A 27836-nucleotide genomic window follows, 5' to 3' on the forward strand; every position below is an offset into this window, starting at 1 on the left:
CAAACCCAATTCTGGACAATAAGGCCCCTTTCCAAAGTGAGGAAAATGCTCACCCTGGAGACAGACAGTGAGGGAATGGTCATCCTCTGAGATTTCCACCCAAAGTGCCCTTTGGGGAGCTGCAAATCTCCTTCCACGCACAACTTATTTTAGGATAATCTTTGAGAACAATTATGACGTCCAAGGATGCTTAGGCAGACTTGAATGACCTTTTCCCTTTTTATGTTTCCCTCTTAACCAAGAAATCACTCTCATTCCGTTTAAGTAAACAATAAAAATATAAGGTTTACTCGCCTCAAAAGTCTTGCCAGGATTCAACAAATACAGGGATGAAATCAGGCAGCCAATGCGCCTGCAATGCGCTCTACGTGGGGCTACCTTTGAAGGTGACCCAGAAACTACAACTAATCCAGAATGCGGCAGCTAGACTGGGGACTGGGAGTGGGCACCGAGACCACATAACACCGGCTCTGAAAAAACTACATTGGCTCCCAGTACGTTTCCGAGCACAATTCAAAGTGGTGTTGGTTCTGAGCTTTAAAGCCCTAAACGGCCTCGGCCCAATATACCTGAAGGAGTGTCTCCGTCCCCATCGTTCAGCTCAGACGCTGAGGTCCAGCTCTGAGGGCCTTCTGGCGGTTCTCTCTCTGCGAGAAGCCAAGTTACAGGGAACCAGGCAGAGGGCCTTCTCAGTAGTGGCATCCGCCCTGTGGAACGCCCTCCCATCAGTTGTCAAGGAAATAAACAACTATCTGAATTTTAGAAGACATCTGAAGGCAGCCCTATTTAGGGAAGTTTTTAATGTTTGATGTTTTGTTGTGCTTTTAATTTTCTGTTGGGAGCCGCCCAGAGTGGTGGGGGCAACCCAGCCAGATGGGTGGGGTATAAATAATAAATTTATTATTATTAATTATCACCATCATCATCATCATTCTCTTAGGGACCTGCCATCTCCTTCTGCCGAGGGGGGCGGGCGGTCCTCAGATACAAAAGGAAACCACTGAGTCTATGTTCTATTTAAGGACATCCATGTCTTTTATTTCCAATCAAGCACACAATAGATTGAAGCAAGAGGACACCCAGAGCTCCAGGCAGGACAATTCTGCAAAGTTTTTTGGCAGGCGCTTCGGCTGGTGCCCTTTAACACACTCCCAAGTCCACCCCCCTTTCGTTCCACTAGCACTGCTGCACTTTCCTCAAAAGTTCCCCCAACATTTCAGTCTCCTTTTTTGAAAAGTGGCACAACTGCTTCTCCAGCCTGGGGGAAAGAGGTTGGCATTTTGGGTGCGACTCAGTTTGCAGAAGAGGCGTGTTAAGAGAGAGAGAGTTAGGGGCCTCCAGACAATCCCTGTATCTTCAACCTCTTAGCCTGACCCTCTTTCTTTCTTTCTCTCTCTCTCTCTATTTCTCAGGGCCACCAGATCAGCTGGTTAGGCTAGTCCCAGAAACTTCCTTCTCCAAATTGGCTTATTACATTTCTATCCCACCTTTCCCTCCAGGGACCTGAAGGTGGCACACATGGCTCTCCCCCTCCTCATTTAATCCCCACAACAACCCTGTGAGGTAGGTTAGGCTGAGTGACTCGCCCAGGGTCAGCCAGTGAGCTTCATGTTTTACTGGGGGATTTGATCCCTGCTCTCTCCTGTGCCCTAGTCCAGTGCTCTAACCACTACACCACACTGCAACAAGCAACTTGGTTGTTTTCTCACTCTATGATTATAGCTTCTCTCTGCATGCGGCTGCGACAAGTCAAGTCAAGAGCCACTCGCCTTCTGGCTTGCTCCAAGGAGCGCACGAGACTCTGAATCTCAGGGTGGTGGGTCCAAACCCCACTGGGCAAGAGAGTCCTGCATTGCAGGGGGCTGGACTAGATGACCCTCAAGGTCCCTTCCAGCTCTACCATTCCAAGATTCTATGTTCTACTTGAGGAGGACCTGCTCTCTGTAGGCAGCCCCCCCCCCCGCTGCTTAAGAGCCCTGCTTGACCCCAAACGGCATCACAATACACAGTACTTCAACCCCCAGACAGTTTTGCCACTTCCCCCCTGCAGAGCCAATTTCTCAGAGTACAAGACTGGTGCCTCCCCAGCCCCCAGGAGATGGCTAAATGCTTAGGCTGCGCACCGGATCCAGCCAGATTACAGAGTACAAACTGAGTGGGGCAGATTCGGGCTGATTTGCCTGGGTGGGGCTGAGGCAGCCCCAGATTGCCCTGTGCCTGACTCCCCACCAAATGGATGGAATTGGAAGGTCCCCAAACTAGGTCAGGGGCTGGATGTGGCTCAAGGGTCAGCCCCAGATCACTCTCCTGGGGGGCAGGGGGCTGCCCAGTGCTATTTCACGTAGCTTCCAAATCAGTCTGGCCTGAGCAAGGATGAAGAGCAGCTCCAGCTCTGGGGTCCTGCAGGCCTAACTCTGGAGAGGTCCAAGGCCAGGGAGAGGCATCAGACCTGACCTCCCAGTGTGGGGCAGCCCCTGTCCCTCAAGCTCCCTGAACTGACGCCCCTTGGCCTCCAGGACTCCTTGTGGTCAGTAGGCCCGGTTCACCACTTTGGACCATGAAGCCCACCTGCCCAGAAGCAAGCCAGTCCTCCTGTGGGCTGAGTTCCCTACCAATGATAGGTTGTCCAGGCCTCATCCTGCACCCATACGTGTCTCCCATGACCCCTGCGCACACTGTCCTGCCTTGGGAGGTTTTTAAGCAGAGGCTGGATGGCCAACTGTCATGGATGCTTCAGTTGAGATTCCTGCATGACAGGGGTTGGACTAGATGCGCTTTGGGGGACCCTTCCAATGCCACGATTCCATGATTCCCGGGAGCACACCTAGGGGTCGCAGACACCCACTTCCCCACACACGTGCGCCATGCCAGCCTTTGCACGTAACTCATTTATGCTGCAGCTGCAAAGTGTCTGCTTCCACCTCCCCTCCCCTCCCCTCCCCTCCTATTTCTTCTTCTTCTTCTTCTTGTCTTTCGCATCGGCTGCCCTGAGCTTCTCCTGTTCGGCCAGCATCTTCTTCTTGCCCAGGGGGGTCTTGCTGTACCAATCCTGCAGGAGGAGGCCCAGAAGGCGGGAAACTTTCAGGAAAGGGATCCTGCCCAAGGGGGTGGAGGAAGGCGGGGCTCAGAGAAAGAGCAGGTGGAACAATAGCTCAGTGGGTTAGAGGCTGGTGCTGCTAAGGCCAAGGCTGCAGGTTCGATCCCAGCTGCCTATTCCTGCCTTGCAGGGGACTGGGCCCAACTCTACACACTATTTGTTACGATGCTCTTTATATACATCCCCTAGACCAGGCATGTCCAAAGTCCATTTGGGGGGGGGGTCTAATCCGGCCTGCTGGTCAATTTAATCCCGCCACTGTGGCAGTTTATTTCCTGGGGTAAAATCCTAAAAAAAAATGTTTGGACACCACTCCGCCTAGACAAAAATTACTTGATTACATCCTTTGCTCTCTCCCCAGCCAACCTCCCCTTGAGCAAATCTCTATCTTGTTGGCTGGCAATAATGTATTTCGTACTGCACAGGCTCTAAAATTTGCCTTGGCTGCAAGTAAGTTGAGCGCTAGGCACCAAGGCAAGTATCACAAGGGCGAGTGTGAGACGTGGGGAGCTTAACTTATGCAGGTGTGATTTTCGCATTTCTCTGTGTTTGCTTTGCTGCTGTTGCTGTTCCGTTTTAAATTAATTATTTGTATTTTAGGCACTGCGACCAATTGCAACAGCTTATAGCTTTTAGCAATAAATATTTCATTCAATTCCATGTTTCTGTGTTACAGGCCCAATGCTTGTGGGATATTTAAAACCAGGGGTGCCAACTTGAATAAAATATTGCAGGGGGGGGGAGATAAGCACTGCCCTACATAATCAATCACATGACATGGTGCATGCACACCATTTGAATGGCAATGCCCATCAACTTTGGGGGGTCCCGGCCCCCTCAAATATTTCATTGGGGTGTGTGAAGACCCCTCAGCCCTCAGGAGTTGGCTCCTGTGTTTAAAACGCAGTCACAGCAACAAGTCTTGTTTTGCTAGATAGGAGCTGAAGCTCATAGAGTTTCCCTGTAAACTTGCTAGAGAGAGCCCCCACTTTGCCCTGACAGGGGGAGCACAGAGCTATATACTCTCCTACCTGCCTGGGCTCCCTCTCTTTCTAGTGCTCCCTTCTCTTTTCCCGCTCATCTGCATGTCTGAGCTCCGAGTTCAGACCCCATTCCACTGGGGGGACGGGGCTCGTCTGGCCACCCCCAGCCCAAAGGGTGGCCACAGCACAAGGGGAGGGGAAGAGGCTGGTGGGTTTCTCTCCCGGAGCCTCAGGGCGAGGCCAGCCACCCAGCAGGGGGCACCAGAGGCCACCTAGGGGCGGGGGCAGGACAGGCTACGCACCCTGAGCATGGCCTCTTCCGCGGGGTAGATGGGGTCTGCCCTGGCCAGCATCTGAAGGAGCTCCCCGGCGTTCAGCGGCCTTTTGGGGAGCTGCAGGAGGCGCCTCTCGCTCAGCACGGACTTCACTGCCTCAGCCATGCTGCCCTGGCTGTAGCCGTCTGACACCTTCGCCAGCGCACTGAGGTCCAGGGTGCTGGTGACGACCCCGCCGTGCCTCTCGACCAGCCGCTTCCACGTCACTGGGGAAAGGGGGGAAGGGGGTCTGTCAGGCCCCCTTCTGTCTCGCGGCCTCAGCCCCCGGTGCCTGGACTGATGCAGCGAGCGGAACTCCTTGATAGTTCCCTGCAATTTTTTTCTAGTATCCTATCTACCGCTTTGATGCTTCTTTAAACAAGCATGCGGTGTATATATTTTACAAAATGTATAAACCGAAAACGGCTATGGGTGGCTTGGCTGAACTGTTCTGGAAGCTCTGACCAGAAGGATGCTGGAATCAGCAAGGGTGACCCACATAATAATAATAAATAATAGCAATAATAATAATAATTTATTATTTGTACCCCACCCATCTGTCTGGGCCTCCCCAGCCACTCTAGGCGGCTTCCAACAAAGATTAAAAATACATTAAAAAGTCACACATTGAAAACTTCCCTGAACTTCCCTGACCTGAAGGGGCTGCTGTGCAATGACAGGTCCATGATTCAGAAGACCACGGCCACCCATGACTTGCATCCTCTACCCTCTGTCCTCCTTAGTGGGGTCCTTAAGCCCCATGAAAGATCCTGCTTGGGGGTCATTTTCCACCCCAAAGGTCAGTCAAGGCAGGAAGAAGCAACATCCCAGCAGTTCAGGATTTGTTCCTGGAATTTAACACAGCTCCTGCCTCCCGGAGACCGGCTGAGTGTTTGGATCCTTCCCAAAACACACCCTGTGCCCCCACTCCAGCCCCAGCCCCTCTCCTCACCGTAGCGTGAGGCATAGTCTGGACGGTGGATGAGGAGGATCCTCTCATAGGTCTTGCAGAGGCCCTTGATGTCGGCCAGGTAGGGCTGGTTGGACGTTCCCATCAGGAGGACGCGGTCCTCAGCCTTCAGCAGGTTCAACGCCTTGGGCAGGTCCTTCTTCAGCCGCTTGGGGTCGTGCTGTGGGGCAGCAGCCACCCCATCAGCCCCAGGCCAGGGAGAAAGATGGCAGTGAGCCTCTCCACCAGGGAAGTAGATAGGGGTGACCCCCCAGCCAGCTTCAGCCTGCTTTTTTCCAGGTTATGGGACATCAAGGCTATTGTTGTCCCACCTCACTCACCTCCTTCTCCTCTTTGGGGACCTTCTTGTAAAAGGTCTTCTCTGTGTCCCCCACCCAGATGACGGATGGCTGCAGCAGACGGGCCACCTGCAGAACATGGGGCACAAAAAAGAGCTGTGGGCAGCTGCTGGAAAGCGACCCCGCCTTTAGGACCAGAAGGTCTGCAAGGTGAGGCTGGGGGCGTGGGGTGGGGTTGGTGCAGCTGCTCCCAAACTACTGCTGCATCGCTCCATCTCCAGAGAGGAAGGCCACGGCAGAGCCCTGGGGCACCACCAAGGCTCCGTTTAGAAGTTGGCCAGATGGAGGAGGGTTGTGTGGGTCTTTGCTGCAGCCAAAAGCAACCATTTGTGTTTTGCTAGAGGGGCACATGAAGGGGCTGAGGCTCATCTTTTTGCAAACCCCTTTGAGGTGTGGGATGTATCATTCACTGAAGCAGTCAAACACAACATTTCCTGTTTCCTAGAGTGTAAAAGGTAAAGCTAAAGGGACCCCTGACCATCAGGTCCAGTCGTGGCCGACTCTGGGGTTGCAGCGCTCATCTCGCTTTACTGGCCGAGGGAGCCGGTGTGCACCTTCTGGGTCATGTGGCCAGCATGACTAAGCCACTTCTGGCGAACCAGAGCAGCGCACGGAAACGCCGTTTACCTTCCCGCTGGAGCGGTACCTATTTATCTACTTGCACTTTGACATGCTTTGGAACTGCTAGGTTGGCAGGAGCAGGGACCGAGCAACAGGAGCTCACCCAGTCGCAGGGATTCGAACCGCCGACCTTCTGATCAGCAAGCTCTAGGCTCTGTGGTTTAACCCACAGCACCACCCGTGTCTTCCTAGAGTGTACACACAGGGAAATGTTGCTCCAGCCAGGAGGACTTCCTGTCACACCTGCTCTGGAGCATCCTCCCCATGTGACCAGGTAGATGGGCGTGACCCTGGGAGACCCTACAAAAGGACCAATCATCTTCCTCTTTTGCTGCTCTTTTGCCATCTTCTGCTGGCTCTTAGCCACCAGCACTTGGCTCATCCTCACAGAGGATGGAAGCCACAAGGCTTAATTAATGCTCAGGCCCACCTCAGACTTCTTTTCTCTACACATGTACCTGTAACTACAAGCTAAAGTCTGCCTTCAGGACAATACTGTGATCTGAATGCAAGTAAACTTTACGGTTACTTTTAAAAGAAGACTGTCGTGTCATTACTGTGGTACCTCTGGTTACAAACTTAATTTATTCCGGAGGTCCCTTCTTAACCTGAAATCGTTCTTAACCTTGTGGGATGTGAAACACAAGAGCAGTCAAGTACAACATTCCTAGAGTGAACATATTTACACGTGGGGAGGAATGTTTGTCCAGCCAGCAGGTAAACTTCCTGTTTCCTTCTGGGCTGGGACAGACTTCCTCTGCATGTGACTAGAGGTGGGCGTGGCCTCACCTGTGCAGGTAATGACAAAAGCACAGGGCAGGGCAGCCATCTCTCTCTCTTTTTGACTACATGCATTGAAGAAGCAACATCCGCTTAGTCAAAGATGCTCTCTTGGCCTCCAGCTGTCTCTTTATGGGATAGTTTCCAGGTGTATGTTACTTTTCTAAGCTAAGTCTGCCTTCTGGGATCCGATTGTGAACAGAATGTGAATAAACTCTTTTTATACTTTTATAGAAGACTGTGTCGTGTCTTATCTTTTATGAGGGAATAAGGAGAAAATATCAGAACAGTTATTATAGAGGCTTTAGCGAGCCTGAGCAAACGCATCCACTGCGAGTTTAAAAAGGGGAATGTTACTCTGCTAAACTGTGAACTTGTTAACACAAGTTGGAAAGGCTATAATCAGACAACATATCCTCTCCTGCATCCCTGAACATTCCCACAAACCTGAAGTACCACTTTAGCTAATGGGGTCTCCCGCTGCCACTGCACTGCCTCCGCTCAATTTCTGTTCTCATCCTGAGGTAAACTTCTTAACCCAAGGTACTACTTTCAGGTTAGCGGAGTCTGTAACCCAAGGTACCACTGTATTGTTTTTAAGAGGGAACTAAAGGGGAAATTTACCAGGAACAATCCCATCTGGACAAGCCAGACTGGATTGCTCAACTTATATGATTCCAACGAATCCATCAACTCGCTTCCTGCTATGTACAAGGGAATGTGCCCTGCTACTAGCTCATTAGCGTTGCGTGAGGAAGGATAATATTTAATCAATATATCCTCTCCTACTATCCACAACATTTCCACATGAGGTGTGTTTTTTGAAAAAACAAACACCTATCAAGCAGTGTATAGGTTTTATGAGATAAATAAATAAATCTTCCTTGCTCCCCTTCTTCCTTCTAGCCAGCCCTATAGCGACCCTCGCCAGGTACAATGCCAGGATCCAGCGGAGGACTTTGGATTCTCAGATTTCCCCAGCGCCCTGTGCGATCCCATAATTTGATGGCCCATCCCCGTTCCCCTAAAACCGCCTCTGCTGGAGCTTGCCCCCTCCCTCCCTGCCAGGCCATACCTTGAACACCAGGTGGATCATCATCTGAAGGCCGGCCTTGCCTGGGTACTTCCCAACCAGGTTCCTTGGGGAGAGGTCAAAAAGGTTGGCGCCTGTCTCTGTGCACACGGCGTGGACCAGCATCTTCTTCCCAGTCCCCCCTGGACCGGCCAGGAGGAGGGACTTCACCAGGGGGGCCATCTCATGCACAGCCTGAGAGCCTGCGGGGGGAGGCGAGAAAGGGGGTCTCCACACCCAGAGGAAGAGGGCAAGACCCAGGGCAATGGTCTGGAAGCAACACCCGGGGCACATTATGGGATGGGGGTCTGGCTGCAGCCCTACCCAGACGCAGGACAGCATACAGGGCAATGTTCTGGCGCACGTCCAAAGTGGAGGGGATTGGCTCGATCTCCTGCTGGCGGAGGTAGGTGCCCAGGTAGCAGAAGTCACCTGGTGTGGAAAAGGGGAGGCGAGAGGAACAGGCCCTCAGCAAGTAACAACAACAACAACAACAACAACAACAACAACAACAACAACAACAATATATGCTGTGTACCCCACACATCTGACTAGGTTGTCCCAGCCACTCTGAGGGGCTTACAGCATATATAAAAGCATAGTAAAACAGTCATTAAAAACCTCCCTAAACAGGGCTCCCTTCAGATGTCTTCTAAAAGTCAGATAGTTGCTTATTTCCTTGACATCTGAAGGGAGGGCGTTCCACAGGGCAGGCGCCACCACTGAGAAGACCCTCCGTCTGGTTCCCTGTAGCTTGGCTTCTCGCAAGGAGGGAACCGCCAGAAGGCACTCAGCGTCCGGGTAGAACGATGGGGGTGGAGACCCTCCTTCAGGTGTACTGGGCCGAGGGCTTTATTTTTTTTTATAAATATTTTTTATTGAGTTTCTTTTCTTAGGTTCATAAACACAAGATAACAATAAGAAAGTGCAAGAAACAAATACAAAAAGAAGTAATAAAAAACAAAAAAAAGGTTATTTCTGTTCAACTTTCAATAGTTTTTTCAGTATTCCAGGTGGACTTCCCCACATCCTCCAGACCCTGCGTTCTTTGCAATAAAAGTTTCAGCAATTTGTTACCTTGTTTCTTAACTTACTGTATCTTTCAGTTATTATGTTTCCGAATTCACAATCTCATATCCCAAACTTTGTACATTTAAAATTAACATAATAAAGTTGATTCATATTACCACCTCTTTTTTCTTGTCTTAATTTTCAGTTTACCTAATCAAGTTACTAAAGCAAAAATTTCCTAATCGTGCATATTTCTTAACATTCATACAACTTATAATGTTTTTGCAAATAGTCCTTAAATTTTTTCCAGTCCTCTTCCATTGTTTCCTCTCCCAGATCTCGGATTCTGCCAGTCATTTCAGCTAGTTGCATATAGTCCATCAACTGCGTCTGCCACTCCTCCAACGTAGGTAGATCTTGAGTCTTCCAGTGCTTTGCAAAAAGAATTCTTGCTGCTGTGGTAGCATACATAAACAAAGTTCTGTCCTTCTTTGACACCCTCTGGTCCACCATGCCCAATAGGAAGGCCTCTGGTTTCTTAGGGAAGGTATACCTAAATACCTTTTTTAACTCATTATGAATCATTTCCCAGTAGGCTTTAACTTTTGGGCAGGTCCACCAAAGGTGAAAGAATGTCCCTTCTGCCTCCTTACATTTCCAACATTTATTATCAGACAGATGGTATATCTTAGCTAACTTGACTGGGGTCATGTACCACCGGTATATCATTTTCTTTCAAGGTATTACATGCCATAAACTTCATACCGGTGTTCCATAACCTTTCCCAGTCTTCAAACATAATGTTGTGTCCAATATCCTGTGCCCATTTTATCATGGCAGATTTAACTGTCTCATCCTGTGTATTCCACTTAAGCAGCAAATTATACATTTTCGATAATATCTTAGTTTTTGGTTCTAACAATTCTGTCTCTAATTTCGATTTTTCCACTTGGAAACCAACTTTTTTATCTATTTTAAACACCTCTTGAATTTGAGCATAGTGTAACCAGTCCCGCACCTTATCTTTTAACTTGTCTTGGCTCTGCAGCCTCCAATTGTCTCCAGTTTTTTCAATTATTTCCCAATATTTTGGCCAGTAGGCCTCCATATTGGGTCTTTTTCTAGCCTTGGCCTCTACCGGTGATAGCCACCTCGGGGTCTTGCTCTCCAGTAAGTCTTTATATTTTAACCAGACCGCGAAAATTGCTCTTCTGACAATATGGTTTTTAAAAAGTTTATGAGCTTTAACCTTGTCGTACCACAAATATGCATGCCAACCAAAAGCATTATCAAACCCTTCCAGATCCAGGACATCAGTGTTCTCCAGCAAAAACCAATCCTTCAACCAGCAGAAGGCTGCAGATTCATAGTACAACCTCATGTCCGGCAGGGCAAACCCCCCTCTTTCTTTCGAATCAGTTAGTATTTTAAACTTTATTCGGGGCTTTTTGCCCTGCCAGACAAACTTAGATATATCCTTCTGCCACTTTCCAAAACATTCCACTCTGTCCACGATCTGTAGGGCCTGAAACAAAAATAGCATTTTCGGCAATACATTCATCTTTATAGCTGCAATTCTACCCAACAAGGAAAGTTTCAATCTTGACCAAATTTCCAAATCCTTCTTAATTTCCGACCAACATTTTTCGTAATTGTCCTTGAATAAATTCAAATTTTTGGCAGTCAAATGAACCCCTAAGTATTTCACTTTTTTAACAACACTTAGTTCTGTTTCTTTCTGGAACCCATCTGTTTCTGTGTGTGTCAAATTTTTAGCCAAAACCTTGGTCTTTTGCTTGTTTAGCTTAAATCCCGCCACCCGACCAAATTCATGAATCAGTTCTAGAACTCTTTTTGTACTAGATACTGGCTCCTGTAATGTTAAAACCAAGTCATCTGCAAATGCTTTCAATTTATATTGTTTCACTCCGACCTGTATACCTTGCACCAGCCGGTCCTCCCTAATCATGTTCAGAAGGACCTCCAGTACTGAAATAAATAAAAGAGGGGATAGTGGGCACCCCTGTCGTGTCCCTTTTTCAATTTTGAACTCCTCTGTCACCACATTGTTCACTATCAATTTGGCTTTTTGCTCTGAATAAATTGCTTCTATACCATTTTCAAACCCCCGTCCCACTCCCATCCCTTCCAAGTTCTTCTTCATAAACATCCAAGAAATGTTGTCAAAGGCCTTCTCCGCATCAATGAAAATTAACACTGCTCTCGTGTTGATATTTGTTTGTAAAAGTTCCAAAATATCAATAATGTTCCTAGTGTTATCAAACAAGTGCCTACCAGGGAGAAAGCCGGCCTGATCTTTGTGAATTACTTCATTCAAAACTTTTTTAAGTCTACTTGCCAGAATGTCTGCAAAAATTTTGTAATCCACATTTAGGAGTGAGATGGGACGGTAGTTCTTAAGTTGAGTCTTTTCAGTTTCCACTTTTGGAATCAATGTGATAAAGGCTTCTTTCCACGACTCCGGTGCCTTCTTCCCCTCCATAATCTGGTTGCATACCTCCATCAGAGGTTGTGTCAAGTAGTCTTTCAAAGTCTTATAGTATTTGGAGGTAAGTCCATCCGGGCCTGGAGATTTGCCTAGTTGCATATTCTGAATGGCACCTTCAATTTCCTGTTGCGTTATTTTACAGTTCAGGATTGTTCTCTTCTCCTGAGTTACTTTTGGTAGTCCATTGGTTTTTAAAAATCGGTCTATCTCAAACTCTTTCTGTGGCCCCTGTGCATAAAGTTCTTTGAAGTATCTCTGGAAACACTTTCTAATTTCTTCCGGTTTCTGAACAATTCTCCCTTCAATCTCTAGATTTGTAACTGTATTCAGTTTTTGTCTCTTTTTCAACTGCCATGCCAGCAGCTTTCCACATTTATTTGCTGATTCAAACGATTTTTGCTTCATTTGTTTAATTTTCCATTCAACCTCTTGGTTTATCAATTTCGAATATTGTGCTTGATGGAATTTAATTTCTCTCAGCACCTCCTTCGATTTTGGATTAATTCTCAATTTTTTCTCTCCTTCTCTTATCTTCTCCAAAATCTTCTCCTTTTTTCCATTCCAGAGTTTTTTCTTGATCGTATTTTGTTGTATCAGAAACCCTCTCATAACTGCTTTACTTGCGTCCCAGATAGTTCTTTTTTCTACCGTAGTATTCAAATTTATTTCAAAATAATCTATTAAGGTTTTTTTGGCCTTCTTCACCACCTCCTGATCTCTTAGTAAGGTGTCATTCATCTTCCATCTGAAGGAACCGGTTGGAGTAAGTCTCAATTCCACTTTCAAGGCGTTATGGTCGGAGCAGGTTTTGGGGCAGATTTCCACTTTTCTAGTCTTAGGTGCCAGCCCTCTAGTTGTCCAGATTTGGTTGATCCTTGTCCATGACAGGTGGGCCTCAGAAAAGAAAGTTCCTTCTTTACCTAAGGGGTTCTTTGTCCTCCATATGTCAATCAAGTCCATATTGTCAGTAAGTTCAAAAAAGGTTTTAGGCAGTCTGCCATCTTTTGACAAATTTTGGTTTTGTGACTTATCCATATTTGTAGATACCACCCCATTCATGTCTCCCATCATAATGATGTTGGAATAATCCAAATAGTCCAGCATAGTCTCATGCAGCTTATTAAAAAATTCCGATTTCCCGTCGTTGGGTGCATATATTCCTAATATCAGGAATTTTTCTCCCTGTGTCTGAATTTCGATCGCCAAGATTCTTCCTTGTTCATCTTTAAATAAAAATTTCGGTGAAAGGCTCTCCTTTGCGTAGATTACCACTCCTCTTTTCTTGACTCTGTCAGATGAAATAAATTCCTGGCCCAATCTTTTGTTAATTAGTACTTTCCTGTGGAGCCTAGTCACATGGGTTTCTTGCAAACAAATAATGTCCAAATGTTCTTTTTTCAAGATGTGAAATATTTTCCTTCTTTTTTCTGGGGAATTTCCACCATTTATATTCCAACTTAATAGCTGCAGAGACATCCTGTACTAATTTGTTGGTCCTATTGTGGGGTCTCCTTCCTTTCTTCTGCTCCCGAGGGTATGGGCGATGGTCCAGCTCCAGATGTTAGGCCCGGTATCGGCCAAGCTGCTAGGGCTCCTTTTTGGAGGTCTTCTCCGTGTTCGTGTAGGAACTTTTGCTGGTCTTCTGTCGATTTGATTTTGACCTTCTTTTCTTTATAGGTGAAAGATAGTCCTTGTGGAAATTCCCACCTATAAGGAATTCCGTTTTGTCTCAACAGTTTTGCCAGTTCTGTGTAGGCCGCTCTAAGGTCCAATAGTTGCTTCGGTATATCTCTGTAGATCTCGGCCCTTTTACCCTGTATTTCAAGTGAATTTTTAAAGTGAAGGCCTAATATCTTGTCTCTCTCCTCTCTTGTTCTCAAAATTATCAAACAGTCCCTGGATCTGTCCTTCCTTACCAGTCTTCCCAGTCTGAATGCCGATACAATTTTGAAGTCTGTGTCCTCTTTTAAACCCCAGAATTTGGAAAATTCTGTTGTCAGATAACCACTCAAATCTCCTTGTTCCAGTTCTGGAATCGCTCTAAGTCTGAGGTTGTTCTCACAGTTTTTCAATTCCACCATTGACAGATAGGCTTGTTGTTCACCAATCTGTTTGCGCAGAGGCTTGACTTCTCCCTTGATCTCCTCGACCTCCTTTATCGCTTGCTCAGCTTTTTGAGTGGCTTCCCCAGCTAGTTGACGATTTTCAGCTGTTGCTCCTTGTAGGTTTCCAATTGCTTGTGTATGCTGGGAAACCTGCTCCGTCAATTTCTGAATCGAGGATGTAGCTTGGTCTATTTTTAAAGATTGATTGTCCACCTTTTGGTTCAAAGTTGACAGTTGTTCCAAAATTTGTTTCAAAACTGCTTCGGATCCTCCTGCTGCCATATCTTCCTCTGCAAACTTTTCAGCTTCCGCCTTTTGTGGTACCAGTACGGCTGGGACCGATGATCTACGTCCTTGGATCAAAGTTGTTTGTACCAGTTGCCCAGGCTTTTTTTCTTTTTCTTTTTCCTTTGCTTCCTTGGCTTTAGCTGCTCTTGTTCTTCCTGTGCCGCTCATTCCACATCTGTCAATGTTCAAGGTCAACTTAACTATTGTCCCATGGGAAAGGCAGATCCAGTTTGTAAACAATCAGTAGAGAGAAAGTCAAAATAAAAAGCAGTTCCCAGGCTTTTATAATTCCAAAATCCTCTAGGGGGAGTGCCACCAGAGTTCAGAAAAAAGAAGGAAGTTTTTCCACCATTTAAAGTCCCTATAGTCCCAGTCCAAAAGCTCTATAGTCCCGGAGCAAAAGAGAGGTTCCCCAGAGCTCTTTTTAAGATTAACAAAGTTTCAAGAAAGGTGTCTGCAACAGTGTCAAATCCAGTCTATTATGCTCAAAAGTAACACAGTAACAGTTTCCGCAGTTTGACAGTTCACTCCTGTCTGGCAGCCCAGCGATCTGGCTCTTTGTCTTTTGTAATCCACAGCAAGAAGATAGCTCCAATTTAAAATCCTTTTAGCTTAAAAAAGGTTCTATTCTTTTCCTTTTAGAAGCCAAGTCCATGAACGCACGAAAGCCCCAACTTTGACAGCTCCCTTTTAAAGCGCTTCCCGCTTCTCAAAGTCTTTGCTTTGATCTTGCTAGCAAGGTCGGGAGACGGACTTCCTTTTTCTCGTCTCCCGTTTTTAGCCAAATTCAACAATTTAGTTTCCGAATTAATGCCCCTTACTCACGGGTATGTTGATTGCAGCCTGATGTTTTCAGGAAGAAAGGTCGGCGCTCATCAGTAACAGCCACGCGGCTTCGCTTCCGCGGAAAGAGCGATGAACTCACAGCACCGCAACTCCTTCAACACTCCGGAGCCCCTTACGGGGTTCCTTCTGCGTTTTCGGGGTCGCTTCTGGTGCCCGCCGAGTCCCATGGCCACGGGCTCACTCTACCCGTGGTTTTTCTTAGTGGGTCGCCGCTATGCCGCAGCGTGCGACCCTTTTCCGCGGAGCCCCTCTTCAGAGAACGAAGAGGACCGCCATTACAGTTTCGCGCCGCCTCCGGAAGTCCTGGGCCGAGGGCTTTAAAGGTCAGCACCAACACTTTGAATTGTGCTTGGAAACGTCCTAGGAGCCAATGTAGGACCTTTCAGGACCGGTGTTATATGGTCTCAGCGGCTGCTCCCAGTCCCCAGTCCAGCTGCCGCATTCTGGATTGTCAGTCCCCCCCCCTCTCTGGCAGGCTGGTTTGGTGGGACATTTGTGGTCAGGCAAACAGGCCCCGCTATTCGCGTTGGTGGTGGTTGGACCCAGCAGCCCCCCAGGAGGTTCCTTCCAGCCCTACCACTCTATGGCAGATTGTGAGCAACGGTTGCAGATTGTGAGCAACGGTTCTCTGTACATGCCCAGTGGCACCATTCCATGGCTGAGGTGGAATAAAGGGGATTTTGCTCATATCCCCCCAGAGGGAGACCAGCTGAGGAAATGGCAGCAGAGCAAAGGAGAGGAGGAGGAGGAGCTGCTCTGTTGTATCTTATGTCCAAGAGATGGTGTAATGGTTAGAGCAGGCATAGGCCAACTTGGCCCTCTAGATGTTTTGAGACTACAATTTTCATCATCCCTGACCACTGGTCCTGTTACCTAGGGATGATGGGAGTTGTAGTCCCAAAACATCTGGAGGGCCAAGTTTGCCTATGCCTGGGTTAGAGTGTGGGACTAGGACCTGGGAGAGACCAGGGTTCAATTCCCCCTCGGCCATGAAGTTCCCTGGGAGACCTTGGGCGGCTTGCTGCTTCTTGAACTAACCAACCTCACAGGGTTGTTGTTGTGGGAATGTTCAGGGATGCAGGAGAGGATATATTGTTTGATTATAGCCTTTCCAACTTGTGTTAACAAGTTTCACAATTTAGCAGAGTAACATTCCCCTTTTAAAACTTGCAGTGGATGCGTTTGCTCAGGCTCACTAAAGCCTCTAGAATAACTGTTCTGGTGTTTCCCCCTTATTCCCTCATAAAAGATAAGACACAACACAGTCTTCTATAAAAGTATAAAAAAAGTTTACTCACATTCTGTTCACAATTGGATCCCAGAAAACAGACTTAGCTTAGAAAAGTAACATATACAGTGGTACCTCGGGTTAAGTACCTAATTGGTTCCAGAGGTCCGTTCTTAACCTGAAACTGTTCTTAACCTGAAGCACCACTTTAGCTAATGGGGCCTCCCGCTGTTGCCGTGCTGCTGGAGCACGATTTCTGTTCTCATCCTGAAGCAAAGTTCTTAATCTGAGATACTATTTCTGGGTTAGCGGAGTCTGTAACCTGAAGCATATGTAACCTGAAGCGTATGTAACCCAAGGTACCACTGTACCTGGAAACTATCTCGTAAGGAGACAGTCCCTTTGTCCTCTCTTGGCTAGAGGCCAAGAGAGCATCTTTGGCTAAGCAGATGTTGCTTCTTCAATGCATGTAGTCAAGGAGAGAGAGATGGCTACCCTGCCCTGTGCTTTTGTCATTACCTGCACAGGTGAGGCCACACCCACCTCTAGTCACATGCAGAGGAAGTCTGTCCCAGCCCAGAAGGAAACAGGAAGTTGACCTTCTGGCTGGACAAACATTCCTCCCCATGTGTAAACATGTTCACTCTAGGAAGGTTGCACTTGACTGCTCTTGTGTTTCACATGCCACAGTTGTGAGGATTAAAGGCAGAGAGGGAGAACCATGGATGCCACCTTGAGTTCCATGGAGAAATAAAGACAGGGTGGAAGGCAAGATGACTCACCTGTGTAATCGGCCAGATGCACCTTCTGTGGCTTCTTAATGATGCCCTCGCGCACAAGCTCCTCATAGAGGGATTCGAGGGTCCTGTCTGGTGTCAGGTCCTTCTCCTTTTTCCCTTTCTTCCCCTTTTTCTGCTCCAAAAAAAAAAGGTCAGAGAAAGTTGTTCTGCAGCTCTGGGCAGGTGAATGGGGGGCAGAAGGACAGGCTCCTCCTTCATCCCCCCCCAGGGGATGCTCCTTGGATAAAAGGCTTCCCCGCCCCCCATGCACTGACCTTGGCACTCTTCTTGGCCTTGGCCTTGACCGGCCTCGCTACTTCCTGGTCAATGGCCAGCTTGAGCTGCTGAAGCTCCTCTCGCATCAGCTCATCCACCTGAGCAGGGGAAGGGAGAGGAGGGGAGGGGGCCTCAGAAAAGGGCTGCAGGGGCCCAGCTTCTGTGGCCCCTGGAATTTTGAGGACAAGGGCCGGCCCCTCCACCTGGGCACCCACCTGCAACCGAATCTCCTCCTCCACCTCCTTCCGCTTGTCCACCTTGATCAGGTCCTCCTGGTAGCGCTGCTCAAAGTTGATGGCCTCATCCTGGTCACTCCAGCAGCCTGGGGGGGGGGGGGGCAGGCAGTGCTGATGTCCCCGTGCTGCCCACCCCCAGCCCTCGCTGCGCCCAGCAGCCCTGCCCAGCTTCCCATGATGGCTGCGGTCAGTGCCCGCTTGAGGACAGGAGGTCTGGGCCAGAAGGCACCGTGGAGGGACGTCTGGGGCTCAGTGATGGGACTGCATATTTGGAAGGGGCCCCTAAGAGTCATCTAGTCCAACCCCCAACAATGCAGGGGTCTTGTGATTGGCCCAACACCTAGCCATGTCTGGAGTGGGGTGCTCTGCCATCCTTGGCAGGGTGTGGAGCTCCTAGAGTGTCCACGATGCCCGCTTGTCCCCATGGGGTGGCCTCAGAGCCAGATTACAAATGGGCAGAGTAGGCACCAGCCTGTGGGGCCCCGCCTTTTAGGGGCCCCGAGACAAAGGATCAAAACAGATACTGTCTGTTTTGTGTAATCCAATTGTTGGTTGGTAAAATCAAGCGCGTATTTGGAGATAATTTGCAAGGGGGGCCCTGAGATGTTGACTGCCTAGGGGCCTCCACAAGGTTTAATCTGGCACTGTGTGGGCTCCTTCTCTCTCCCCCCCCCCCATGCAATGGACCCTACATTGACCCACTGCTGGCAGCTCTGCCTGTCAAAGTGGCCCAAGAGCCCCCTGCCTGCAACCCCTTCCCTCCCACACTGGGCTCCCCTGTGCCCTGCCTCACCTGTGTAGCGCAGGTAGCCCTGGTTGATGGTTGGCAGGAACTTGGAGGGGTGGAGCAGCAGGCCTTCATCTTCCTCCTGAGGAGAACCTCAAACCCAGCATGTTAGCAGACCCCTAAGGTGTCCCCACCCCATCCCTGCACAGGTGGGCTGGGCTGTGGCCTCCCAGGGAGCAGATGGACTCCAAGAGAAGAAGAAGAAGAAGAGTTTGGATTTGATATCCCGCCTTTCACTCCCTTTAAGGAGTCTCAAAGCGGCTAACATTCTCCTTTCCCTTCCTCCCCCACAACAAACACTCTGTGAGGTGAGTGGGGCTGAGAGACTTCAAGGAAGTGTGACTGGCCCAAGGTCACCCAGCAGCTGCAAGTGGAGGAGCGGAGACACGAACCCGGTTCCCCAGATTAGCAGACTACCGCTCTTAACCACTACACCACACTGGTGTGGTGTAGCCAGGGCAGGGAACCCCCCCACACACACACACACTCCTCACCGCTTTCTTTTTCTCCTTCCCTTTTTCCTTCTCCTTCCCTTTCGCCTTCTCCCCTTTGTCTTTCTCCTCCTTCTTCTTCTCCTTCTTCTTGCTTTCTGCCTTCAGCTCTGCCAGCTCCAGCTCATTCTGCACCTGCGGGGGGAATACGTGTGACTCCAAGAGGAATGGACTTGGGGGGGAGTGAGGGTATCTTAGGGGGGGTGGCAGCCTCCAGGAGGCTCCTCCTTAAGGCAGAGGGGCACTGCAAGCCCCCTCCCCTCTTCAGCCCTTCCATCCAATACCTCTTCAGGGGTCTTCTGAGCAAAGAGGACAGTGCAGCCCCCCATCTGCTCATCAGGGTAGTCGGGGAAGGAGCCGACCAGGTCGCTGTGGGAGGCAGAATGGGGGGGTGAGCATCAATGGTCCGCTGAGAGGAGCCAACCAGCTCGTCCCTTGCACCTATGGCCAGCAAATGGCCTTCTCCGTAGTGGCCCCCACCCTGTGGAATGCCCTCCCATCCACTGGCAAGGAGATGACTTTTAGAAGACATCTGAAGGCAGCACTGCACAGGGAAGCTTTTTAAGGTTTATGGTTTTATTGTTTTTTTGTATGTTCTGTTGCAGGAATTTATGTATAGGTGGGGGGGGATGCCCCTCCAACAGATATCATACACATGGAGCCCACTACCAAAACCAGCAGCATCACTTTTGTGATTTGTCCCCACAAAACACTTCATCACTGTTTCTTCCTGTCTATTCAAAGGGCCTTTGCTGCAGGATACCAAATGTAAGAATTCACTGATAAAAGTATCTATGTACTGGCACACTGGGAAAACTTCAGAAATTCCTATAGACCTGTGAGCTCAGCTCCTCAGCAGCCCCTCTGCCTGAGTGATAATTCCTGGCATCCTGATACCTGAGTGCCAGACAGGTAGCCATTCCAGAAATAACAAACCCAGATGAAGACAAAAGGGTGTGATTAACTTAGCCGGGAAACAGGGAAATGTAAAGATCTCTTTTGTTCCACTTGATGGGTGTTTGGTGGAGGGCAAGGAGAACCATGGGGCAGGGTCCAGGATGCTCAGATTCCTGCCACCAGACCTCCCCTTTCATGATGTAACCGTGATGTATGAGTGATGTAGCATGGGGATTAGCAGCTAATAAATGTTTGGGTTCTCTTTTGTTCAGGGCTTCCATCTTGTTCCACCTTGTGGCAGGTAGGAGTTCTGTCCGGACAGTCTTCAATCAAGACCAAGCCTCCTGACTGCTGTTTTGCTCTGGTATTCCTGGCTGGTGTCCTTGGTTTTTGTCCAAGGGAGCCCTCAGATTTCTCCGTTAACAGTTGGAAGCTGCCCAGAGTGGCTGGAACAATCCAGTCAGAAGGGATTATTATTATTATTATTATTATTATTATTATTATTATTATTATTATTATTATTATGGATGGCTTTAAAAAAGGATTAGATTAGAGAGCTAGAAATGGCTAGAGACTGCCTCTCCTGCTCATGTTTTGCTTGCGGGTTTCCACTGTTCCTACTGGCACTAACCGGCTCCTTGCAGCCTTGGACCCGAGGAGCCTCCCGCTGTTTCCCGGGGCCCCTCGAGGCTCTCCTGGGCCGCCCTGCCCTCCCTCTGCTGCTCACCGGCACTCGATGAACCACTGGCGCAGCTGGTCCTTGAGCGCCTCGCACATGCTGGGCCCCTCCACTTCGTAGATGGTGTCGCGGATGTTGTCGAGCGCCACTTGGTACTCGGCCTCGTAGTCCGCCTGGCGCATGCGGCGCAGCTCCTCGCCCAGCTGCGCCCGGATCATGGCCGGCGTGGGGCCCGCCAGCTCCGGCTCCAGCTCCTGCGCGGGGTGGGCAGTGAGCAGCTGGGGGGGGCGACCTTCCCTCTCCCTCCCCCCTCCCCAGCCCCACGCCGAGCCGGAGGGAGGGAGAGATACGACGGCACAGGCGAGGCCATTAGGCGAGATGGGAGGCGGGCGCCGAGCGCGGCCGTGTAAATTACCCCGTAATGAGTTTGTAATATGCGCGCGCGGCGCCTCCTTGCCCGGCAGCGGCCGCGGCGCCCAGGCACTTTCCCGCCTCATTGCCCCCCAAATGGATTTTAAATATCATTCCGAGGACACAATTATTTAAAACGCTGAACTAAACACTCGCTAATGGGGGGGAGGAGGCGGGAAGAGCCCCGGCGGAAACGGGACGGGGGGGACACGGAGAGACCCCCGCTTGGCGCAGGAGACGGACGCGCCTTGGGCTGCCCGGGCCGCGCCAGGGCGAGAAGCTCGGGGTTAGCAAGGCCGCGCGCCCTCCCTCCGTCCCTCCCCTCCTGCGCCAGGCCCGCGCCATCCCCGAGGCGGCCCTCGAAACCCTCCTGCGGTGCTTCGGCCAAGCCGCTCCCGGCGCAGGAGCCGAGCTGGCCCCGGCGGGAAGGGAAGGCGGTCCCAGTGGCGACCCCTCGTCCCGCCCCGTCGGGGCCGCGCCCTCCAAGCCGGCCGGCCGGCGGTGCTTGGAAAAAGGGGGCGGGAGGGCCGTAGCGCCAAGGGCAAGAGTCCGGCACCGGAGGCGGGGCGCGCGCTCACCATGCCAAGGAAGACCATCTCCATCTGCCGGGATAGTTTAATGAGTCGTCGCTGCACGCACCCTTTCCAGATCTGGAGGAAGAGGAAGAGGGGACGTGAATCGGGACCCACCCGGGACTGCGCTCCGCACTGACCAAGGAGCTCATCCGCCCAGGCTCGTGGGGCGTGAGGTGGGGGGCAACCACGAGCCTATGAAAGCCCACTTCGAAGAACAACTCAGTTCAATGAGGCGCCTCACAGTTTGACACTCGACTCCCCCAAGAGGACACCCGCCTCGCCATGGCTCCGCGCGCCATCGCGCCCAAAAAAGGCCCTCAAGGCGCCTTTCTACAATATGTTGGTGGGCGGAAAGCGGACGGCAAAGCTTTGGGACGAGGCGGGTTTGGGGGATCAACGCGCGTCCCTCGGCTACATTCATGACTTCGGCCTTCTGATTAAGCTGGTGTCAACATAACCACCACACCCCCGACGGCGCCAGCGCCTTGAGTCGCAGCTGGAGAGCGGCGGAGTAAGGCAGGAGAGGCTAGTCCTGTCTCTTTGCGCTGGGGAAGAGGGATGTCTGCGCCCCCTCGCCTCGAAAGACCACCCCGCCTCTCTCCAGGATCCGTCCTAGCCTCCAACCAGAACGGGCGTTCCTCGCCTTGTGGTCCTTGGGGAACAGCCCCCCCCCCGCTCCTCCCTGGAGGCAATGCCCCCCCCCTCACCTTCTGGATGGTGATGGCGGCCACGTCTCGGTTGGGCTCATAGAAGCCGCTCTCGCGCACCTTCCTCTCGCGCTCCTCGTCCCTCCGGATCTCCCACATGAAGCGCGCGCGCAGGCGGCCTTGGCGCATCCGCTCGGCCATCTGGATCAGCCGCACCGCCTCCTCCCGCGGCATGCTGGGCCGCGGAGGCTGGGGGAAGGGGGCAGCCCTTTTCAGACGGGGCCCCAGCGCCCGCCACGGGAAGCCCCAGCGCAGGGCGCCGTCGGACGCCGCTGGCCGCCACGCCGGGCTCCTCCAGGAACCGGAGGGCAAGGATCCCGGCCGGGCAGGGCGTGAGCGAGTGCAGAAAGCTCCCGCGGTCTGGGCCCTGCGCCAGGCGCCCCCCAGGAAAAACCTGCAGACCCGCCCTCCCCTCCTCCTCGGGTCCAAGCCCAGCCTGGCACCGGCAGCGCCAGGAGGAGCCCTTCGCCCGATCAGAGGCCCGTTCCCAGGGAGGGGGCACTCACGGCGGACCCCACTTGACTCTTGGTGGGCCCCATTTGATTCAGGAGCCCGGTCAACAGGTCCTGGCGGTCCTGGAGGATCTTGGCGCGCTCGTGGAGAAAGTACTTGGGAATGGGGACCTCCATGTCCGCCTGCAAAGAGGGGGAGATGGGGGCGGGAGGGGGTTGGTGGCGCCCCTCTTCCGCGGAGTCCCAGGCTGGCTGGACCCTGGAGGTGGCTCGTCCAAACGCGCCCCACGTTGTGCAATCGTGGCCTGGGGTTTCGGTTACTTGATTTCTACCCTGCTTTTCGGCCGCTGACAAAGGGTTAAAATGGCAACAGAGCCCCGAAAGAAGGCCACGAAACGCCGGGATACATATAAATGAGCAGCGTAAAAGCCGAATTAAAGCCAGCTTTAATCACTTTAAAAGCAGCTTACGGAAGATTTAAACGGCCTCGAGAAACAAGGCTTTTCCTGGCACAGAAATGGCATCAAGGTCAGCGCCACGCAGACTCCGCGGAGGGAGCGTCCCGCCGTCGGGGTGGGCTGCACGGAGCGGTCCCTTCCCCCTGTTGCCACCGGTGGCACCGCGCACGGCAGGAAGGGTCCCGAGCGGAGGCGACCAGCTCCCCTTAGCCAGCCTGCGCAAAGCGTCTCCCTGGATGCCACTGCGCTCGAGGCACCCCTTTCTCCCGCCACCCCTTCTTGAGAACCCCCCCCCCTTTGGCCAGTAGCCCCGCCCAGACCACCTTCTCCCGCTCTTCCAGCCCTTCCCGGCCTAAACCACGAGGACCAGAACCTCGCCTGTTTGTCGCGAAAGGCAGCCTGAGATTCGCCCAGCCCTCGGGGGGCTCCTTCGAGGCTCTTCCTTTCAGGCCCAGTCTAGGAGAGCAGAGCAGGGGTGTTTCTTATGGGGCCCCTGGAAGGAGGGCAAGGACGAACACCCTCCCCCACAACCCTACAGGATCTCTCCCCCGCGCATTCCGTCCCCCCCACCCGCTGCCCGCCCGGGACTGACCGGCGTCAGCTTGAGCTCCTCCAGCACTTGGTCCATGTAGTGGTACTCGGACAGGTCCAGCTCCACCAGCTCCTGCTTGAGCTCCAGGATGCGGCCCAGCACGCCCTCCAGCAGAGGCCGCAGCACCAGGCGCTTCTGCGGCTGCACCATCTGGTCGTAGCAAACCTCCAGGCGCCGCGCCGTCTGAATGTAGCGCAGGTAGAGAGTGGCCACCGTGTGGAAGAAGACCGCCCGGTTCCGCTCCGGCTTCGTCGGCTGCGCCGGCAGCTCCTGCGCCAGAAGCTCCTTCAGGGCCACCCGGGACTCCTGCCACAGTTTCCCGAACGTGCTGCGGGAGGGAGGGAGGGAGGGAGGAAGAGCCACGTCCCCAGTCCGCACCGCAGCCCGGGCGGCTCTGGGAAGGCCAGGAACGCGCAGCAAGGAGGTTGCCTTCCCTTGCTGAGGGGCTAGTGGCGGATTTACGTTTAAGCTAAACAAGCCATAGTTTAGGGCCTCACAAAAAATTAAAGGGGGGGAAAACTGGATGTACATTTCCAAAATATAAGATAAAAAACAAATAAAATAAAACCTACATCCAGCAACAGTGTTTTGTGTTGTGTAGGCTTCTATGATGTACGGAACGGGCCCCGCCTGCTAGCCTGCTCCCTCAAATATCAATTGTCTGCTCATTTCTGTATATAGCGTGCCTGCATTTTGCATGGACAGGTTGCATGGCATATATTCAACACAAAAAAACAGCGACAATTTGTTGTTGACAAAGGACAGTTGGACATATAAAGGGCCCCATTACCTTCAGTAGCTTAGGGCCCCATCGAACATAAATCCGGCCCTGTGAGGGGCAAATTAGCCATGGAAGGGGCGGCCGCCGTCGAGAAAGGCGTTGGGCTGGCCGGCGCCAAGAGAATTGGAACCACCCAGCCCAGCCCTCGATGGAAGGGGCGCCCCGACGCACCTGGGCCAATGCAAAGGGCAGGAGGGAAGCCGTCCATGGCGAGATCAGATGCTCATGGAATCATAGAACAGAAGGGTGGAACTGGAAGGGACCCCAAGGGCCATCTAGTCTAAACCCCCCCCCCCATTGATGCATGAGTGATGGAGGGCCCCACTTCCCTCCCGAACAGGCAAAACCCGGGGATCAGATCTGACCAGGCAGAACTGTATGGCGCGCGGGGCGGGTGGGTGTTCGGGGTCCTGAACACCAGACCCCTCTCCTTCCACGCGCCCCTGGCGCCCCCTCCCTCCTCCAGCCACCCCAGCCGCTGCTCCGTAGCCTGCCCCGGTGCTCCCGGCCCCCTTTGCAGATTTGCCAGCGCCGCTCAAGCCAGCTCTGGGCGCGCCCCGTCGCCTACAGGCAAGCGCGCGCCCCGGGAGCGGCTCCGAATACCCGCCTGCCCAGAGGGGCTTCCTCGGGGCAGCCCGGAGACGGCCGAGCGGAGGGCTCAGCGAGCGCGGCTCTTGCAAGTTACCCCCAAGAAGCCGCACCTGCTCGCCATGCTGCCCCCTCTGCCTCCCGGGCGCCGAGTTCCTCGCAGGTGAAAGGCGGGGAGGCCCCACCCCCGATTGTCCGGGCCAGTTCCCATAGAAACGAGGGAACAGGGAAGGGGCCGGCTGGCCCGCCTGCAGAAGAGCGCAGGGCCCGCCTGGAAGGGGGGGGGGGTCACTCCCGGGACCAAAGGAGGCTCCAAGCAGCAGGGCTCCGTTTGGTACCTGCTCCTCCCAGATCCTTGGCACGTCCAAGGAGCTATTTGCTGCCCAGAGCCCCATCCCTTACTGGAGAGCCGTGAGAGCCAGCCCCTCCCTTGCCGCTGACGAAGGAGCCCCCGATGCTCCTGACCTTGGAGGAGATGCCAGGCGGGATAAATACTTTTGGAGTCCCTAAGCACTTAAAAGATTTTGGTGCCCCCATAAATATCTGGTTCAAAATATAAACGATAATCTGTGCAACACAATGTTATTTTTCGAAATAAAACCTACAGTAAGATGGAAAATAATATTTTAATCTGGTATACTTTCACTTCTTTTGATAAATGTCCTTCTCCAATTGCAAAATCTTCGATCAGATCCTCAAGAACCTGCACACCTGACACAAAACTGCACAAAAGACTGTTCATGTAGGCGGCGGCTGCTGCAAGGATGGTTACCCAGAGTCAGAAGGATGATAAGATACCTACAAAAGCGGCCTGGCAGATGAAACTATGCAGATGGCAAGACTGACCGGGAAAACTTCAATAGAGAATGGGGCAAATACAGACTGTATCTAAAAGACCACTGTAAACACTTGAACTCTTTGGCAGGCTTTAAATAACTCTTGCAATGTCACAAAGACTTTTGATATAACGGAGGACTGTAATTTGGATGAATTTATAATATGCAGTTTACAAAGGTATTTAAAGAACTCGTGAAGGGGAGGAGGGAAGCCCTAAGATTTGGAAGAATCTTGTTATAATTTTAATATTTGCAAGAATTTGTGTGTGTGTGTGTGTGAATCAACTTGTAAAACCAAATAAAACTTTATTGAAAAAAACCACACAACTGCACATACACTATGCAAAAGAATGAAATATCATTCTCCCCCCTTCTTTCTACACCCAACCTTGCAATGCCTATGGCAGCAGTTGCACTCCAAATGTAAAGGTAAAGGTAAAGGGACCCCTGACTGTTAGATCTAGTCATGGCCGACTCTGGGGTTGCGGCGCTCATCTCGCTTTACTGGCCGAGGAAGCTGGCATACAGCTTCCGGGTCATGTGGCCAGCATGACTGAGCCGCTTCTGGCGAACCAGAGCAGCGCACAGAAACACCGTTTACCTTCCCACCGGAGCGGTACCTATTTATCTACTTGCACTTTGATGTGCTTTCGAGCTGTAACTGACCTGTAAAAAGGGCTCTATAATTTGAAAACATTCTATGTACCTTTGTTATCCATGAAAATCTTTCAATAAAAACGAACTTAAGACCAAAATGAACCTTGCATCACACATTTCTATACTTGGTAACAATAAGGCACCTGCCTTGTTGCAGTTGTTCTGTAGGGATTTTTAGAAGACTTCACCTGTCAATGCTCAGCTGAGCATTTTGTGACAATGCTAAAAATCGGGCAATGGGAAATTTATGTGGTGCCCCCTTGATACCCTAAGCAAGTGCTTATTTTGCTTAATGGTTAATCCAGCCTGAGGAGATGTCTGAGGGCAGCTGAGGAAAGGAGAGCAGCCATCTGCTCCCCAGCCAGGTTGGAGAGTTCAAGGGGCTTGCCTTCATTTCCAAAGCCCTGAGCAACTTAGTGCCATGGTGCCTCAGGGACCACCCGGACCCTTATACTATCTCCGATGCTGCAGGAGCATCGTTGGCAAGACCCACTTGATGACAATGAGAAACCGGGCCTTCAGTGACACGGCCCAGTCCTATGGAACTCTCTGCCACTGGAAATTCTGGGCCAACTATTAAACGCCTGATGAAAACCTTTTCTATTCCCCCAGCTAAGAATACACTTATGTATGTTTTTGACGTTTTAAATGCCTTTTATTGTAGAGTTTTATTGCTGCAAACCACTACTTTTGATACTTTTTTTAAATGACAAAGCAGTATATATTTTTAATAAATAAATAAAGTGATTGAGGGCGGGCAACTGTGCCTTGGGCTGCAGGGGGTGGACAGACTTTTGCCTTGCCCAGTGAGGACCTCCCAAGGCGGGGAGAGCTTGCTGGCCCCCCCAGGAGGGGAGACCCTCTGGAAACAGGCCTTCCCTGCCCGCTTTGCTCCAGGCACCTATGGGCCAACCAGGGAGAGATCTTGGTAAGGCGGGGGGGGGGGGGACATGAGGGCTGTGGGGCAACCCAGCTGTGAGTCTGCTGCCTGGGGGCCAGAGCCAACCAAAGATGGGATTGTGCCCCTTTCGGCTTTCCGCTTCAGGGAACATGTGACACAGCCTTTCCAGAAAAGGAAGTATAGAATGCGTGTTGGGTGGGAGAGATTCTGGCGGTGGCTTTGATCTTTTGGGAGGGGTCCCCCCAAAAAAAAAAGTGGGACGACATACTTCTCAGTAGCCTTGGTGGGCCCAGCATCCATTCTATGTGTCTCATCACCTGAAGAAGCCAGGGAAGGGAGACAGGCTTGTAGGGCAGTGTGGGAGAGTGGGTACAGCTCCACATGAGCTGAGGCTGGCAAGGGATGCTCAGAGCCACAAAGAGGAGCACTCAGTGCAGTTGGGCATTTCAGTATCACCTGGCCTCCCTCTTAGTCACTTTTGAGAAGGCACTCGCCACTCCCCTCAGACCCAAACATGAATAAGGAGAGCATTGCCACGGTTTAAGCCAACCCGACAGCCAGCCGAGATGTC

General features: G+C 51.4%; 2 protein-coding genes across 2 annotated transcripts; both read right to left on the reverse strand.

The window, feature by feature from the left end:
• Positions 1–1011: 1011 nt before the first annotated feature.
• DRC11L (dynein regulatory complex subunit 11 like) lies at positions 1012–22466 on the reverse strand. Its single transcript, XM_028750334.2, has 15 exons — positions 22001–22466; positions 21297–21368; positions 20356–20561; positions 19016–19100; positions 18735–18866; positions 18247–18322; positions 17433–17539; positions 17217–17315; positions 16945–17074; positions 8500–8607; positions 8179–8378; positions 5685–5771; positions 5347–5524; positions 4383–4621; positions 1012–3049 (listed from the first exon to the last, which is right to left on the reverse strand). Exons 1-15 carry the CDS (start codon positions 22172–22174, stop codon positions 2945–2947), a joined length of 1998 nt encoding a protein of 665 aa, XP_028606167.2. The 5' UTR covers positions 22175–22466; the 3' UTR covers positions 1012–2944.
• Positions 22467–22473: 7 nt separating this feature from the next.
• LOC114607670 (IQ and AAA domain-containing protein 1-like) lies at positions 22474–24491 on the reverse strand. Its single transcript, XM_077916254.1, has 3 exons — positions 24455–24491; positions 23481–23948; positions 22474–22799 (listed from the first exon to the last, which is right to left on the reverse strand). The coding sequence occupies exons 1-3, from the start codon at positions 24489–24491 to the stop codon at positions 22474–22476; spliced, it is 831 nt and encodes a 276-aa protein (XP_077772380.1).
• Positions 24492–27836: the final 3345 nt, after the last annotated feature.

Source organism: Podarcis muralis, chromosome 12 (assembly GCF_964188315.1).
Source record: "Podarcis muralis chromosome 12, rPodMur119.hap1.1, whole genome shotgun sequence".
NCBI lineage: Eukaryota > Metazoa > Chordata > Lepidosauria > Squamata > Lacertidae > Podarcis > Podarcis muralis.